The sequence below is a fragment of the Poecile atricapillus genome, chromosome 3, assembly GCF_030490865.1.
Source record: "Poecile atricapillus isolate bPoeAtr1 chromosome 3, bPoeAtr1.hap1, whole genome shotgun sequence".
NCBI classification, from domain to species: Eukaryota; Metazoa; Chordata; class Aves; order Passeriformes; family Paridae; genus Poecile; species Poecile atricapillus.
The window spans coordinates 116,743,913-116,757,952 of NC_081251.1; the positions used below are offsets into that span (position 1 = coordinate 116,743,913).

A 14,040-nucleotide genomic window follows, 5' to 3' on the forward strand; every position below is an offset into this window, starting at 1 on the left:
CCTTCTCCGTGGCTCACTCACGTGCCTTTTTTAATTCCGTCTGTCTCTCTGCTCTTCCCCGTGCCCTTGTTTCCCAGTGGCTCCTTGTGTCCCCTTCCTTGGCTCTGTTCTTTTTCAATCCCTCTCTGTCTTGCTGCCCATGCCAGGTTTTGGGTTTGGGTGGAAGTTTTGGTTTTTTGGTGGTTTGGTTTTGTTTTTGGTGGTTTTTTGGTGATTTGGTTTGGTTTGGTTTTTTTTCAGTTTTGTTTTGTTTTTCTATTTCATCCTACAGCCCATTCTTTTGTTCTTTCTTTTCTTCCTGTGTCCTCTCTGCCACCACTCCCTCTTTCTGCCTCTGGCCTGTGCCTGGGGTTTTTGGGGAGGGATTTCTGGCACCTGCCCCCCTTTTCTTGTTGCAGCAGAGCTCCTTTTTGGGAGGGGGTCTAGTCCTAGAAGGGCTTCCAATAAAGCAGGGTGCTGCTGTCCAGGGCAGTTGGAGTTGTTCTGTGCCTTCTTTGGGGGTGAGGAGCAAAGGCTGAGGGGGACGGGGTGGGCACTGGGGGGCTCCCCTGTCCCTTGGGGCACGCCGAGGTCCCCGGCAGAGGGAGGCAGGCGCTGCGCTGGAGGAGCAAGGTGAGCGGGGAATGGGGAGGGCTCGTGCCGGGTACCCTTGCCCAGAGGGGACCCCGAGCTGCCAGGAAATTCCCTGGGAGGGCTGGATGCAGAATCCAAAAACCTGTGGAGCTGTTCTGGTTTTTACGGTAGGCATTGGCAAGGAACAGGAATGGATCTCTCTAAATTCCCTTGGAAAGAAACCCCCTCTCTGTGCACGCCGTCTTTAGGGTTTTGTTATGTCAGGAACGGCTTAGGGTTAAGAAAGTGGCTTTTGTTTTTCCACCTCTTACTTCCCTGTAAAAAGTGAGTGTATAAAACACATCTGTGCATCCATGAGGTACTAAAATGCACCGAGACAAATTTCTGTGCCTAAGTTCCATAGTGACGAGCGCGTTCTGCACTCGGGGTTCACCAGGGCTTTATATTTTTGTCATTCTGACCTGTCAGCTGAATGAATGGGTAGAGTTTCAAAGAGAACGAAATGCAAATTTCAAAAAGCAGAACATTAGAAAGAGAAATATATACCTGTAAAAATAAATATAGGGGAGCTAGGTAGATATATATACAGAGAGAGAGAGAGAGAGATAAAAAAAAATAAATACAAGAAATCCATATCTAGACAAGTAGATTAATATTCAGTATGAAAACTATATGGATAGATGCTAATATAATAAATTTTAATATCTGTTATGCAACATATCTATGTCTATAAATATAGAAGATCAGTATGATAGAAATAAATATTAAAAATATTTTAAGGAAGGGACATTTTGTTTATTATTTGGTTAGAGGCATGGCATTTAAATGAATAATATAGAAATGAAAATATACACATCTATAATAAAGAAATGTATATAGGGAGATAGATAGATAGATAGATAGATAGATAGATAGCCATAAAATAGAAATAAATACAAGAAATCCATATCTAGACAAGTAGATTAATATTCAGTATGAAAACTGTATGGATAAATGGTAATATATTTTATATCTGTTATGCATTACATCTGTGTGTATAAATATAGAAGATCAATATTACAGTAATAGATATTAAAAATATTTAAATGAGGGACTTTTTGTTTTTATTTGGCTAGAGGCATGGCATTTAAATGAATAATATAGAAATGAAAATATACACATCTATAATAAAGAAATGTATATAGGGAGATAGATAGATAGATAGATAGATAGATAGATAGATAGATAGATAGATAGAGATATATACATAGCCATAAGAAAGAAATAAATACAAGTTATCTAAATCTAGAAAAGCAGATTAATATTCAATATGAAAAATATACGGATAGATGGTAATGTATTTTAATACATGTTATGCATTGTATCCATATGTATAAATAAAGAAATCAGTATGATAGAAATAGATATTAAAAATATTTCAATCAAGGGACTTTTTGTTTATTATTTGGCTAGAGGCATGGCATTTAAATGAATAATATAGAAATGAAAATATACACATCTATACTAAAGAAATAAATAGAGGGAGATATATATATGTATATATATTTATATATGTATAGCCATAAAAAAGAAATAAATACATGTAATCCATATCTAGACAAGTAGATTAATATTCAGTATGAAAACTATATGGATAAATGGTAATATATTTTATATCTGTTATGCATTACATCTGTGTGTATAAATATAGAAGATCAATATTATAGTAATAGATATTAAAAATATTTAAATGAGGGACTTTTTGTTTTTGTTTGGTTAAAGGCATGGCATTTAAATGAATAATATAGAAATGAAAATATACACATCTATAATAAAGAAATGTATATAGGGAGATAGATAGATAGATAGATAGATAGATAGATAGATAGATAGATAGATAGATATAGATATATACATAGCCATAAGAAAGAAATAAATACAAGTTATCTAAATCTAGAAAAGCAGGTTAATATTCAATATGAAAAATATACGGATAGATGGTAATGTATTTTAATACATGTTATGCATTGTATCCATATGTATAAATAAATAAATCAGTATGATAGAAATAGATATTAAAAATATTTAAATCAAGGGACTTTTTGTTTATTATTTGGCTAGAGGCATGGCATTTAAATGAATAATATAGAAATGAAAATATACACATCTATAATAAAGAAATGTATATAGGGAGATAGATAGATAGATAGATAGATAGATAGATAGATAGATAGATAGATAGCCATAAAATAGAAATAAATACAAGAAATCCATATCTAGACAAGTAGATTAATATTCAGTATGAAAACTGTATGGATAAATGGTAATATATTTTATATCTGTTATGCATTACATCTGTGTGTATAAATATAGAAGATCAATATTACAGTAATAGATATTAAAAATATTTAAATGTGGGACTTTTTGTTTTTATTTCGTTAAAGGCATGGCATTTAAATGAATAATATAGAAATGAAAATATACACATCTATAATAAAGAAATGTATATAGGGAGATAGATAGATAGATAGATAGATAGATAGATAGATAGATAGATAGATAGAGAGATAGATAGATATAGATATATACATAGCCATAAGAAAGAAATAAATACAAGTTATCTAAATCTAGAAAAGCAGGTTAATATTCAATATGAAAAATATACGGATAGATGGTAATGTATTTAATACATGTTATGCATTGTATCTATATGTATAAATAAAGAAATCAGTATGATAGAAATGGATTTTAAAAATATTTAAATCAAGGGACTTTTTGTTTATTATTTGGCTAGAGGCATGGCATTTAAATGAATAATATAGAAATGAAAATATACTCATCTATACTAAAGAAATAAATAGAGGGAGATATATATATATGTATATATATTAATATATATAGCCATAAAAAAGAAATAAATACATGTAATCAATATCTAGACAAGTAGATTAATATTCAGTATGAAAACTATATGGATAAATGGTAATATATTTTATATCTGTTATGCATTACATCTGTGTGTAGAAATATAAAAGATCAATATTATAGTAATAGATATTAAAAATATTTAAATGAGGGACTTTTTGTTTTTGTTTGGTTAAAGGCATGGCATTTAAATGAATAATATAGAAATGGAAATATACACATCTATACTAAAGAAATAAATAGAGGGAGATATATATATGTATATATATACATATACATATATAAATATAGCCATAAAAAAGAAATAAATACATGTAATCCAAATCTAGACAAGTATATTAATATGTAGTATGCAAACTATATGGATAGATGCTAATATAATATGTTTTAATATCTGTTATGTATTATATCTATGTGTATAAATATAGAAGATCAATATGATAGAAATAGATATTAAAACTATTTAAATCAAGGGTCTTTTTTTTTTTATTTTGTTACAAGCAGGGCTTTTGAATAAATAATATAGAAAGGAAAGTATACACATCTATACTCCAAAAATGAATATAGGGTGGTACATATATATATATTAATATATATAGCCATAAAAAAGAAATAAATACAAGTAATTTAATCTAGACAAGTAGATTAATATTCAGTATGAAAACTATATGGATAGATGTTTATATAATAAATTTTAATATCTATTATCTATTATGCTAATAGAATATATTTTAATATCTGTTATGTATTATATCTATTTGTATAAATAAAGAAGTTCAATATGACAGAAATAGATATTAAAAATATTTAAATGAAGGGCCTTTTTGCTTTTTATTTGGTTAGAGGCAGGGCTTGCTAAGTTCCGATGGGGGTTTTTTGGGGCGTTCCTTGGAGAAGGGTTTTTGGAAGGGGGTTGCACACGTTCTTTCTTGCCGGGCTTCTTTGCACGTGCGGGGGCGACCCCCGCCCAGCCCCGGGCTGAGCTCTGCGGCAGTGCTGCCACCTTGTGGCCACAGAGCGGTACTGCAGCTGTGCCGCGGCGCGGGCGGGGCCGAGCCGAGCGGAGCCGAACCGAGCCGAGCCGAGCCGAGCCGAGCGGAGCCGAACCGAGCCGAGCCGAGCCGAGCCGAGCCGAGCCGAGCCGAGCCGAGCCGAGCCGAGTCGAGCCGAACCGAACCGAGGCGTGCCGAGCCGAGCCGGGACCCCCCCCCGCAGGAGCCGGGTCGGGCTGATTGCCACACTGAAGTTTGCGGCCGGCCGGTAGGACCCCGGCAGAGGCGTCGACTCCAATGCCTGCCGCCGCAGGCGCAGCCGCCGCCCAGCTCCGGAGCCGCTGAGCCCCGCCGCCACCGTCCTCGCCCCGGGAAAGGCGGCGGAAAATCAGCCGGAGTGCTCGGAGTCGGCCGGCTTCGTCCGGTTTTTCGTTCAGGCAAGTAAGCTAGACAGACGCGCTGAGAGCAGCGGGGGCCTCGATCGTGCCACAACAAAGATGGCCGCTCGGCCGGAAGTGGCTTCAGCCACAACAAAGATGGCGGCGAGGAAGGGCGGAAGTGACGTCACGCCCCTCACAAGATGGCTGCCGAGTCGCGGCTGGCTTTGACCTTCCAAGCATGGCGGCCGAAAAGGCGGGAAAATGCAAGGACCCCGGGCGGTGGGTGTCTACTCGACTGCCTGACAAACACCCCGACGCCGACGCCGCTCCGGCGCAATTTTCCGCGGCTTTTCCGGCCGTGCCGACACGGGCTGTACGCTCAGCGGCGCCGGGGCCGGACGCGAGCCAGCCGGGCGCCGACAGGCAGCGGTGAGGACGCCTCTCTCTGACGGGGTCCTTGCCGCGGCCGCGTTTTTGGGTTTGGCCCTCGCGGCGACCCGTACCTTCCCGCCGCTCCTCTCGCTCCGTGCTCTCCCCCCGGCCCGGGGAAATGGAGGAACCCCCCGATGGCTTCGGCTCCCAACGGTCGCTCCCCGGCGCTGGGTCCAGAGCGGCCCGAGGAGGGGATGCTCTGTGTGCCGGAACGGTGAGAGGTGCGGGCGGGTCGGGGGGACTTTATCCACCGAGTATATACCTGGAAGTATAATGATGATCAAAATAGATATTAAAAAATATTGAAGATAAACGGGCTGCTTGGTTTTTATTTAGTTAGAGGCAGGGTTTTTAAATAAATAAGAAAAAAATAAATAAAATATTTCAAGAATGAATATGTAAAGGTATAGAGAAATATATATATATATATGTAGGCATAAAAATAACTAAAAATAAGTAATAGAAATATATGCATATATATTGATTTATAATCTATAATATGATTTCTGTACGTATAGATGGTAATATGATATATTTTAGGATATGTTATGTGTTATGTATATCAACAAGGTATATAAATCTGATAAAAAATATATATTAAAAGATTTTTAAATACCGTTTAAGATAAAGGGACTGTTTGGTTTTTATTAGGTTTGCTTCGGGGCTTTTAAATAAATACTACAAAAATAAAAACATAGAAATGTATATTAAATATATCAAGATATAGAGATATGTGCAACCAGAAAAGTAAAGAAATAGAAGTAATGCAAATATATACAAACAGGTTTATGTTTAATCTATATATATACATTATATTTATTTAATAGATGTATTATATATATAATAAATATATATATAATTAAAATGTATATAATATATTTAATATATAATAATATATGTATACATGTTAAAATAATATATTTTGATACTTTATATATTGTGTGTTATATATAAATGAATATAGTATATAAATTTAAACACATGTTGTGGAAATAGATGTTAATTTTTTCTTTTTTATTATTTTCATTGTTTTGGTAAGTTTCTCAGAGGCAATCCTCCCGTTGCAGCTGCTGCCAGCACTGAAAACCTGTGTGCTTCGTGGTGTCCATCGCCCAGCTGGCAACGATTCCCTGGTGTTTGGTGCATTAAGTCACACCCAGCTGTGTGGGATGGCAGGTGAGCACATTGCCCGAGCCTTTTAGCTTTTCTGGCTCACACACAACTTCCTTTCCTTTTTTATATGGAAATCAGGGAAGAGGGTAGTGTATATTAGTATATTAGCATTTCTAGCAGATTTTTAACTGCCACTGATGCCCGTTCATCTTTGCAGTGTGGGTTTTCATGCTGACAAATCCTCTGCTTTGCCTTCTGCTCAGAGTCAGGTGGGCCCTTTATTGAACAGATTTATCTGCTACAAGGCTACGCAGAAGGATGGAAAGGAGGAACACAGGGGGGGAAAAAAAAATAGATGAAAGGCCATGCATTGATCACCTGATGTACTCCAGAGACAAACATGGCTATTACAGGTAACATGGAGCAGCCCTTCTGGCCTTTTCAGTTGTATTCAGAGAGATGTTTGCCTGCTGTGAATATCTGGGTGCTTGGAGTTCACTCTGATTTTAACAAGCCCATCAATAATAAAACATTGTATTGATAGAGCAAGATCTACTTCTGTAAAGTTGTTGCTCCACAGAAAAGCAGCATAAAGAAGCTAGCTGGATTATTTGTATGATATGTAGCTTTTTTAGGATGTTTTGTTCTTTATATGGTGTTCATTTCAAATACAAGCGTGTGAACTTTGTGTTCCCTTTTAGGGGCTGGTTCTGGGGTAACAAGGAAACACAAGGCCTAAACACCTCTGGCTTGTCTGTCCAAGGATCTGCCTCAATTGTGGCTCCCATCCTTCTGAAGAACTCTTCAGCACAGTGAGTTACCTTCTATAACTATTTATTGTTGTATTGATGTTGTGAGACCTCATTGCTGGGTGAGAAGACCAGGGGAAATTAAAGGCTGTATGCCACTGTTACTTCACTGAATTCTTGTACTCTGTTAAAATCAAAACACAAGGGATTTACACTGTAAGAAACACTTAAATGTAAGTTAAGGTAAAGGTCACAGTGCTAAAACCTAAGAGCAGATAGCCTTGAGCTCCTTTATATTCCTACTCCTGCCTCCAGGGTATCATCAGATATCCCCTAGATCTTGCAGTGGAAGAGATGCTGAACCATCAGCTGTTCCATATTCTACACCACGTGTCTTTTTACCATGCTCCTCTGAGAAGCATCTCTCCCTTCTCTGTTTCTTTGCAGACAAGAAGGGAGAAATTGGGATTGCCTTTGTTCTTTTGCCTGTTAATAAAAAGGCCGCTTGTGGCTGTGTGCAGTGGCAACTGCATCACAGAATCTTAGAGGTGATTATTCGCAGGTTAAGGAAATAATTCCCTTTTTTGTCACTGCTGCGCTGAATTTCATAGGCATGTGTGTGGCTCGATGCCTAAGATATTTAAAGCAGGTTTTATTCTTACAGGGGTTTTGCACACTAAAGTGTGCGCCCAGGTTTTGTTTCCAGAAGTGAGGTGTAGCGCTGGGTGTTTCATTTGGTGTGTTACTTGTTCTGTTGTGTAAATAACTGCAGTGTCCTCCCTGTGCCTGTGTATTGCAGGGGCAGTCGAGTGCTGGTTATAAAGGTGGTGATAATTAGGAATAAGCTGTTCAAGCTTGGATAAATGTTTAGAAATCATTGCTTAGATATTGCTGTGTAAAACGCTCGCTCACGGTGGGAGAATTCTCCAGGGTCAAGCTGTTCAGGTATGTGCAGTTTATTATATGGGTAAAGAGAGGGGAGAGCTGTGTCCGCCACCAGCCTCGGTGTCCGCGTGGTCCGGGGGAGGAGGGAGAGAACGGGGAGAGCAGGAGAGGAGAGGATGGAAAAGGGGAAGGAGGGAGTAAGAGCAACAGAGGGAGAGCGGGGGAAACCAGGGAGGGATAAGAGGGGGGAGACAAGAGAGGGGTAAGAGGGGAAAACCCAAGAAGGAAAGAGTAAGAGAGGGAAAGAGTGGAAGAGGTAAGAGAGGGGGAGAGGGGAGCTGAGAGAGGAGTAAAGGGGTACGAGAGAAGAGCCGAGAGGTACGAGAGAGGTTAAGAGGTAAGAGAGAAAAGCTAAGAGAGAGGTTAAGAGAGGTTTAAGATAGAAAAGCTAAGAGAGCGAAGTTCTTGTTACAATCCAATCTATCTTTTTCTATAGTGAATATTCTAATTCCCAGTAACCAATCACCACGAGATACACCCACTAAAGATTTTACATACAGTGTTGCATTTGAGGTTCTACAAGCTTTACAAGTTCTTCCCTTGCTTCTTGACCTTTGGGCTTTCTGTCAGCAGAAGGACATTGTTTTATCAGCAGGATTCTCCTTTAGCTGGCTAGGCTATTGTTCTTTGGTCATATAGTAACCAGTACTCTGTATCTTATGACTCAAAGCAGGCTTTCGTTTCTACTTCGATTCTAGCCTTCTTTTTTCAGAATCTTCTGCCAAACCATCACATTCATAAGGTTTCCCTGTTTCACCCTCCCCAACAGGCAGCAAGTTGTGCTGCGCTCTGATAATTCCATACTCAACCTGTTCCTCATTTCTTAAAGGTTCACTTCAGCCTTGAATCAGCAGGTCCCTAGGTTTGGTTTTTTAGGATGCCATTCCTGTTAGATTTTCCCCTGTGAAGACCTGAGTATGTCCAGTTTGACCTCCAGGATAATGAAGGGAGAGGAGCTCCCGTTGATTCAAGAGTGAAGCAAGGCCCCCATTCTTGGCCTGGGGCTGTTTCAAATGGGGAGGGATCAGTGTCCTGACTTCTCTCTCTCAGAGGCAGGGTTCCTGGACGAGGTGACCCAGGACAGCTTCGTGCTGGGCCCGGGCTACGACCGCCCCTAGCAGCTGGAGCCCGCGGTGAGGGAGCCCAAGAGCATCCAGCTGTACCAGCACCTCAGCCTCAAGAGCTGCATCTGGACCTTCGACGCTTATTACGACATGACCGAGTTAATTGATGTCTGTGGGGGCTCTGTCACCGCTGACTTCCAGGTGAGAGGCCCATCCAGAGCTCTCCAGGTATCCCAGATCTCTCTCAGTTCTCAGGCACAGCTCTGCGTTGCGTGGAGCTGCTGCTCTGCCCTGCACAGGTGGAGCGTGGCTTTTCCCCCCCTCTAACCTGGAAGAAAACAGCGCTGTGTGCATTTATTTCATTTATTTTCCATTTCATTCGTTTTCCATTTATTTTATTCTCTAAATCTTCAGAGTGCCAGGAAAATACCGGGTTTTTTTAATGTAGGGCCATACTGGAAATACAAAACGTTCTCAGCTGGGCTCTCTTTTATAATTTTGGCTGTGTTCTCGGCCAATAGAAATGAGCAGAGGACAGAGCAGAGGCAGCTCAGTCCATGCTCCACAACATGGGATATTTTAGCTCATTCCGTAATTAAGAGACCAAAAGCCAAAAATGTTCCTCTAGAAACGAATGGCTTTCCCTGTTTGGGGTATCTCACTGTCCTCTCCTGGCTGCATTATCCATCTGCAGACCACTCCGTCTCCCCCAGGCTCTTCCATTAAATTCCCAGCCCACATTGCTTGGACCAGCATCATCTCTCTTAATTCCTGCCAGCCTGGAACTTGTTCATGAAGTTTCCTTTTATAGCTCCAATTGTTTGCACAAACCCAGAGGAGCCGCTTGGCCGGAGAAAGTGCCCAGTGGAGCATGTGGAGCCTGGCCCCAGCCAGGCTGGAACATCTCCCCGAATTCTCCAGGGCGTACAAAGTACAGCTGCACTCTGCAGATAATGAATGGAGAGCTCTGGGAGGCCTGAGCAAGCAGAATTGCTCATTTTTAATTCACAGCCTTGGAAATCAGGGGGGTTTTGAGGTGAAATTGTGCCCAGAGTTCCTTTGTCCGGTGGTCCCAGGGAGCCTTAGCGCTGCCCCTGGATTACAATGCAGGTTTGTCTGAGGTGCCTGCACGTAAAGAACGTCCAGAGTCACCTCTGACTTCACTGGAAGGTGCATAACCCCCTTTTTGGGGTTTTATTGCCAGGTAAGGGACTCTGCCCAGTCCTTCCTGACAGTCCACGTCCCTCTCTCCGTGTCCTACATCTGTGTGACGGCACCGAGGGGCTGGGCTTCCCTGGAGCACCGCACCGAGATGGAGTTCTCCTTCTTCTACGACACCGTTCTCTGGAGGACAGGTGAGCCTGAGGCACTCCAAGGGCTATGGAAGAAGTGCTTCCTTCATGTTTTCCCCTTAGTTCCTGCACTGCCCCCAGAGTCCTGAGGGAGCGGGGAACTCGGAATATTGCCTTCCTCTGTGCTTGCGGGGGGCTTAGGCAGCCGATGGCTGGCAGAGGGAGCGTGCAGCTGGCTCACTGGAGGGTGATCCCAACTGAACCCTGCCTTGTGGAGGTGTCCCAAACGCTTCTGGGGCTGGCAGAGCCCAGCAGAGGAGAGCGAAGGTGCTGTGTGGGCTCCCAGTGGCGCTGTCCTTGCAGGGATCCAGACGGACAGCGTGCTCTCGGCCCGCCTGCAGATAATCCCCATCTACACCCGCGAGGACGGACGGCTGGTCAGCGAGTTCAGGACGCAGGCCAAGTTCAGAGGTGAGGGCAGTGATCCTGGCAGGGACACAGAGCAGGGTCACACAGAGCTCTGCTCTGACGGCACAGGCAGCGGAACGAGTCCCTGTCCCTGCCGGGAGCCCCTCTGGCCCTGCGAGGTGGGGCCTCTCCGCACTCTGCCTCCCGTCACCTCCTTGTCCTCCCCCAGCGCTGTTTGTCACGGAGCACCACAGCCTGCCAGATGTCAGGTCCTCTTTGAGAACTCCAGAGCACCTGGGAGGCATCGAATTTGACCTGCAGCTGCTGTGGAGTGCTCAGACTTTTGATTCTCCCTACCAGCTCTGGAGAGCAACCAGCTCCTACAACAGGTGAGGGCTGGGGGTGCAGTCCCCTCCAGCAGCTTCCCCCACAGCACCACGTTCTCCCTGGCACCCCTCCAGCAGCCACGCCAGCAATAGCACGGAATGCTCAGGAGCTTGGTTAGAGCTGGAGCACTGCTGTACTGAGAGAAAAATCAGCTCAGCCTCTTGGAAAGGAATTTTTCCAGCGGTGAAGCCTGTGGATAGACTGATCCCAGAGTCACACTTGGCCCTCGGGGACTGCCGGATGACATTGCTGGGGCAAGGGAGAGGTGCTGCCCTGGGTGAAGAGCTTTGAGCTCTGCTTGGTGGCTGCAGGGTCTCCTGTCTGTTCCCAGGAAGGATTACTCTGGAGAATACACCATGTTCCCGATCCCCTGCACGGTGCAGCCCACGCAGCCGTGGGCAGAGCCTGGAGCCAAGCCCCTGCCCTGCACGGCTCACGCTCCCGAGCGGTAAGAGGGCAGGAGGGCAGGCTCGGCCCCTTTGGGGTGCACACCTGTCCAGACCTCATCTCCCCTTTGTTTCCTTCCTTGTCCCAATTGCAGGTTTTTGATCCTGATCACCTTCCAGCAGACAAGCCGCCCAGTTCCAGTTGTTTACTCCCAGAATGCAAGAGTTTCAGATCTGTAACGACGAGAAGGTTTTTCTAATGGACCCCACCAAATCGGAAAGGTCTCTGGCAGAAATGGATTACAAGGGGGGCTTTTTCCAAGGGTAGGATTTACCTCTCCTCTTCTGCTTGTGCCCAGCGTTTCTGCTTTCACAGCTTCCATTCCCTGGAGAGGAAAGGGCAAAACCCACAGGTAGCTTTGCCTCTTCTACAGCAATCATTGACATCTTACAGCCCTGTGAAAGAGCAGCGTGCTCTGGCACCGCGTTTTGTCACTCCCACCCACCGAGCCCTTCCCAAACAACCCAAACCCTTCTGAACACGGACACTTGGCTCTAGCAGCGTTTTCCTGCTTGGGAAATTTCACCTGCCCCTCTTTGTCCCGACCTCCCCAGGGCAGATCCTGTACGGGCACGTGCTCTGGCACCCGGAACAAAACCTCAACGCTGCTTACAAGCTGCAGCTGGAGAAGGTCAACCTGTGCACAGGCAGGGATGGCTACGTGCCCTTCCTCGACCCCACGGGTACCGTCTACAACGAGGGGCCCCGGTACGGCTGCATCCAGCCCAACAAGTACCTGAAACACCGATTCCTCCTCCTGGTGAGTGCTCTGCTCCTGCTTCTTCCCGTTTGGGATTTGCTCTGGCAACCCGCAGGTGGTGGCTGCAAAGGGATAAGGGAGCCCGTGGGGGATGTTTTGTGCTGCTGCTGCTGCTGCTGCTGCAAGCTGTGAACACCAGATCAGTTTTTCCCCACCCTTGGAGTGTGTTCCTGAATCGGTGCCCACGTGTAGGTGTGGAGATGGGGCATTCGGACTAGATCCCTGACACAGGTGTTTGGTGGGGCTCTGGCTTCCAGCCTCCCTTGGGAAAGCAGACAGCATCCCTCACGCCACTTCTCTGACTTTCCAGGACCAAAACCAGCCAGAAGTGAGGGATAAGTATTTCCCCGATGTGCCTTTTGACGCCCACTTTGCTTCCCAGCTGTCCGAGTTCCACTCGGTGAGCAGCATGCCCGGAGTTGATGGATTTACTCTCAAGGTGGACGCTCTCTACAAGGTATGTAGTACCCAGTGCTTTTGGTAGCCCAAAATGGACTTCTCTGTCCAGGACCTCCCAAACACTTGGTGAATTGTAGACTCTGGGCCTTCAGAATTCACCTCTGATACAAGAAATGAAGATTAGGATGTTAGTCCCGTAATTTCATTTTTTTTTTTCCCTGAGGCACTCATGAGAAGGCTCTTTAAAAACACATTATTCGTGTTCCTGAAGGAATTAATGCCATCGCAAAGGCAGGACACCTCACGGGGTGGTCCGTGCTCCCGAGGAGCTCCCCTTGAACACCCGAGGTGGAGCTGCCCCGGGGCGCCCCGAAGGCGGCGGGCGGCCGCTGCTGCACCGTCAGGAACCTTCATCCACCGAGGGACGCGGCGGCCTCTGCCAGGGCCAGGGCAGGAAAGTGAAGCAGGTGCACATGGAAGTCAAAGTCCACGGCAATTTGCACGACGGCACGGAAGTTTCATGGAGCACACGCATTGGGAAAAGCTTTTTATAAACTGTAAAATAAAGATAATCCAAAACTGAAAAGCCACCTGGGTATTTTTTTAGTCTGGTGAGGAGGGGCAGCTGTCAATTGCCCCTGCTCCCGTCTTAGCAGCTGCACGGCTGCCCTCCCTCCGTGCTGCTCCAGCTCTCCCAGGCTTAAGTGGGCAGGGTGGGGAAGCCAGCTCCCACCGCTGGCATGTGGGAGCTCTGAGCCAGCCGAGGAGCAGCCGGGTTCCTCTTCCTGTCCTCCGGAAGAGAGTAAAGCTAAAATCACCCGCTGTGATCGGGGTGTCCCTTCTTGCGCCGCCCCGCCGGTCCCCCTCATTCCCCTGGGGCGCGGCGGGCCGGAGCCCCACGGAGCTGCTGGGCCGGGGCAGGGAAGGACGGAGACGAGGGCGCCCAGCGCGGCTCGGGCCCCGCCGCGGCCTCGGGGCTGGCGGAGCGGGGGGGGACGGGCCGGGAGCGCTCCGGGGCTGCGGGACCGGCCCTGCCCAGGCCGGGGCGCCGCGTCCGCACCGGGACCCGCAGCGCTCCCGCAGCCGGCACCGCCCTCCCGCGGCGATCCCGGTACCGATCCCGATCCACCCCACGGGGGAGAGGCGGCACCGCCCGGGACCCCAGGGCGGACACCGGCAGGACCCGAACCCCCCA

The 14,040-nt window shown here is 45.4% G+C and overlaps 1 protein-coding gene across 18 annotated transcripts; it reads left to right on the forward strand.

The window, feature by feature from the left end:
- Positions 1 to 5,062: 5,062 nt before the first annotated feature.
- Positions 5,063 to 13,431, forward strand: LOC131576877 (extracellular matrix organizing protein FRAS1-like). 18 transcript variants are annotated; one of them, XM_058833939.1, is made up of 9 exons: positions 6,464 to 7,206; positions 9,139 to 9,353; positions 10,357 to 10,507; positions 10,808 to 10,915; positions 11,082 to 11,241; positions 11,571 to 11,687; positions 11,781 to 12,446; positions 12,757 to 12,903; positions 13,069 to 13,431. In XM_058833939.1, exons 2-7 carry the CDS (start codon positions 9,303 to 9,305, stop codon positions 11,863 to 11,865), a joined length of 672 nt encoding a protein of 223 aa, XP_058689922.1. In that variant the 5' UTR covers positions 6,464 to 7,206; positions 9,139 to 9,302; the 3' UTR covers positions 11,866 to 12,446; positions 12,757 to 12,903; positions 13,069 to 13,431. The 18 variants fall into 18 exon arrangements, with proteins under 18 accessions (XP_058689909.1, XP_058689917.1, XP_058689915.1 ...); XM_058833941.1 differs by having other exon boundaries at positions 11,781 to 11,949; positions 12,241 to 12,903; XM_058833940.1 differs by having other exon boundaries at positions 11,781 to 11,907; positions 12,241 to 12,903.
- The last annotated feature ends 609 nt before the right edge of the window (positions 13,432 to 14,040 follow it).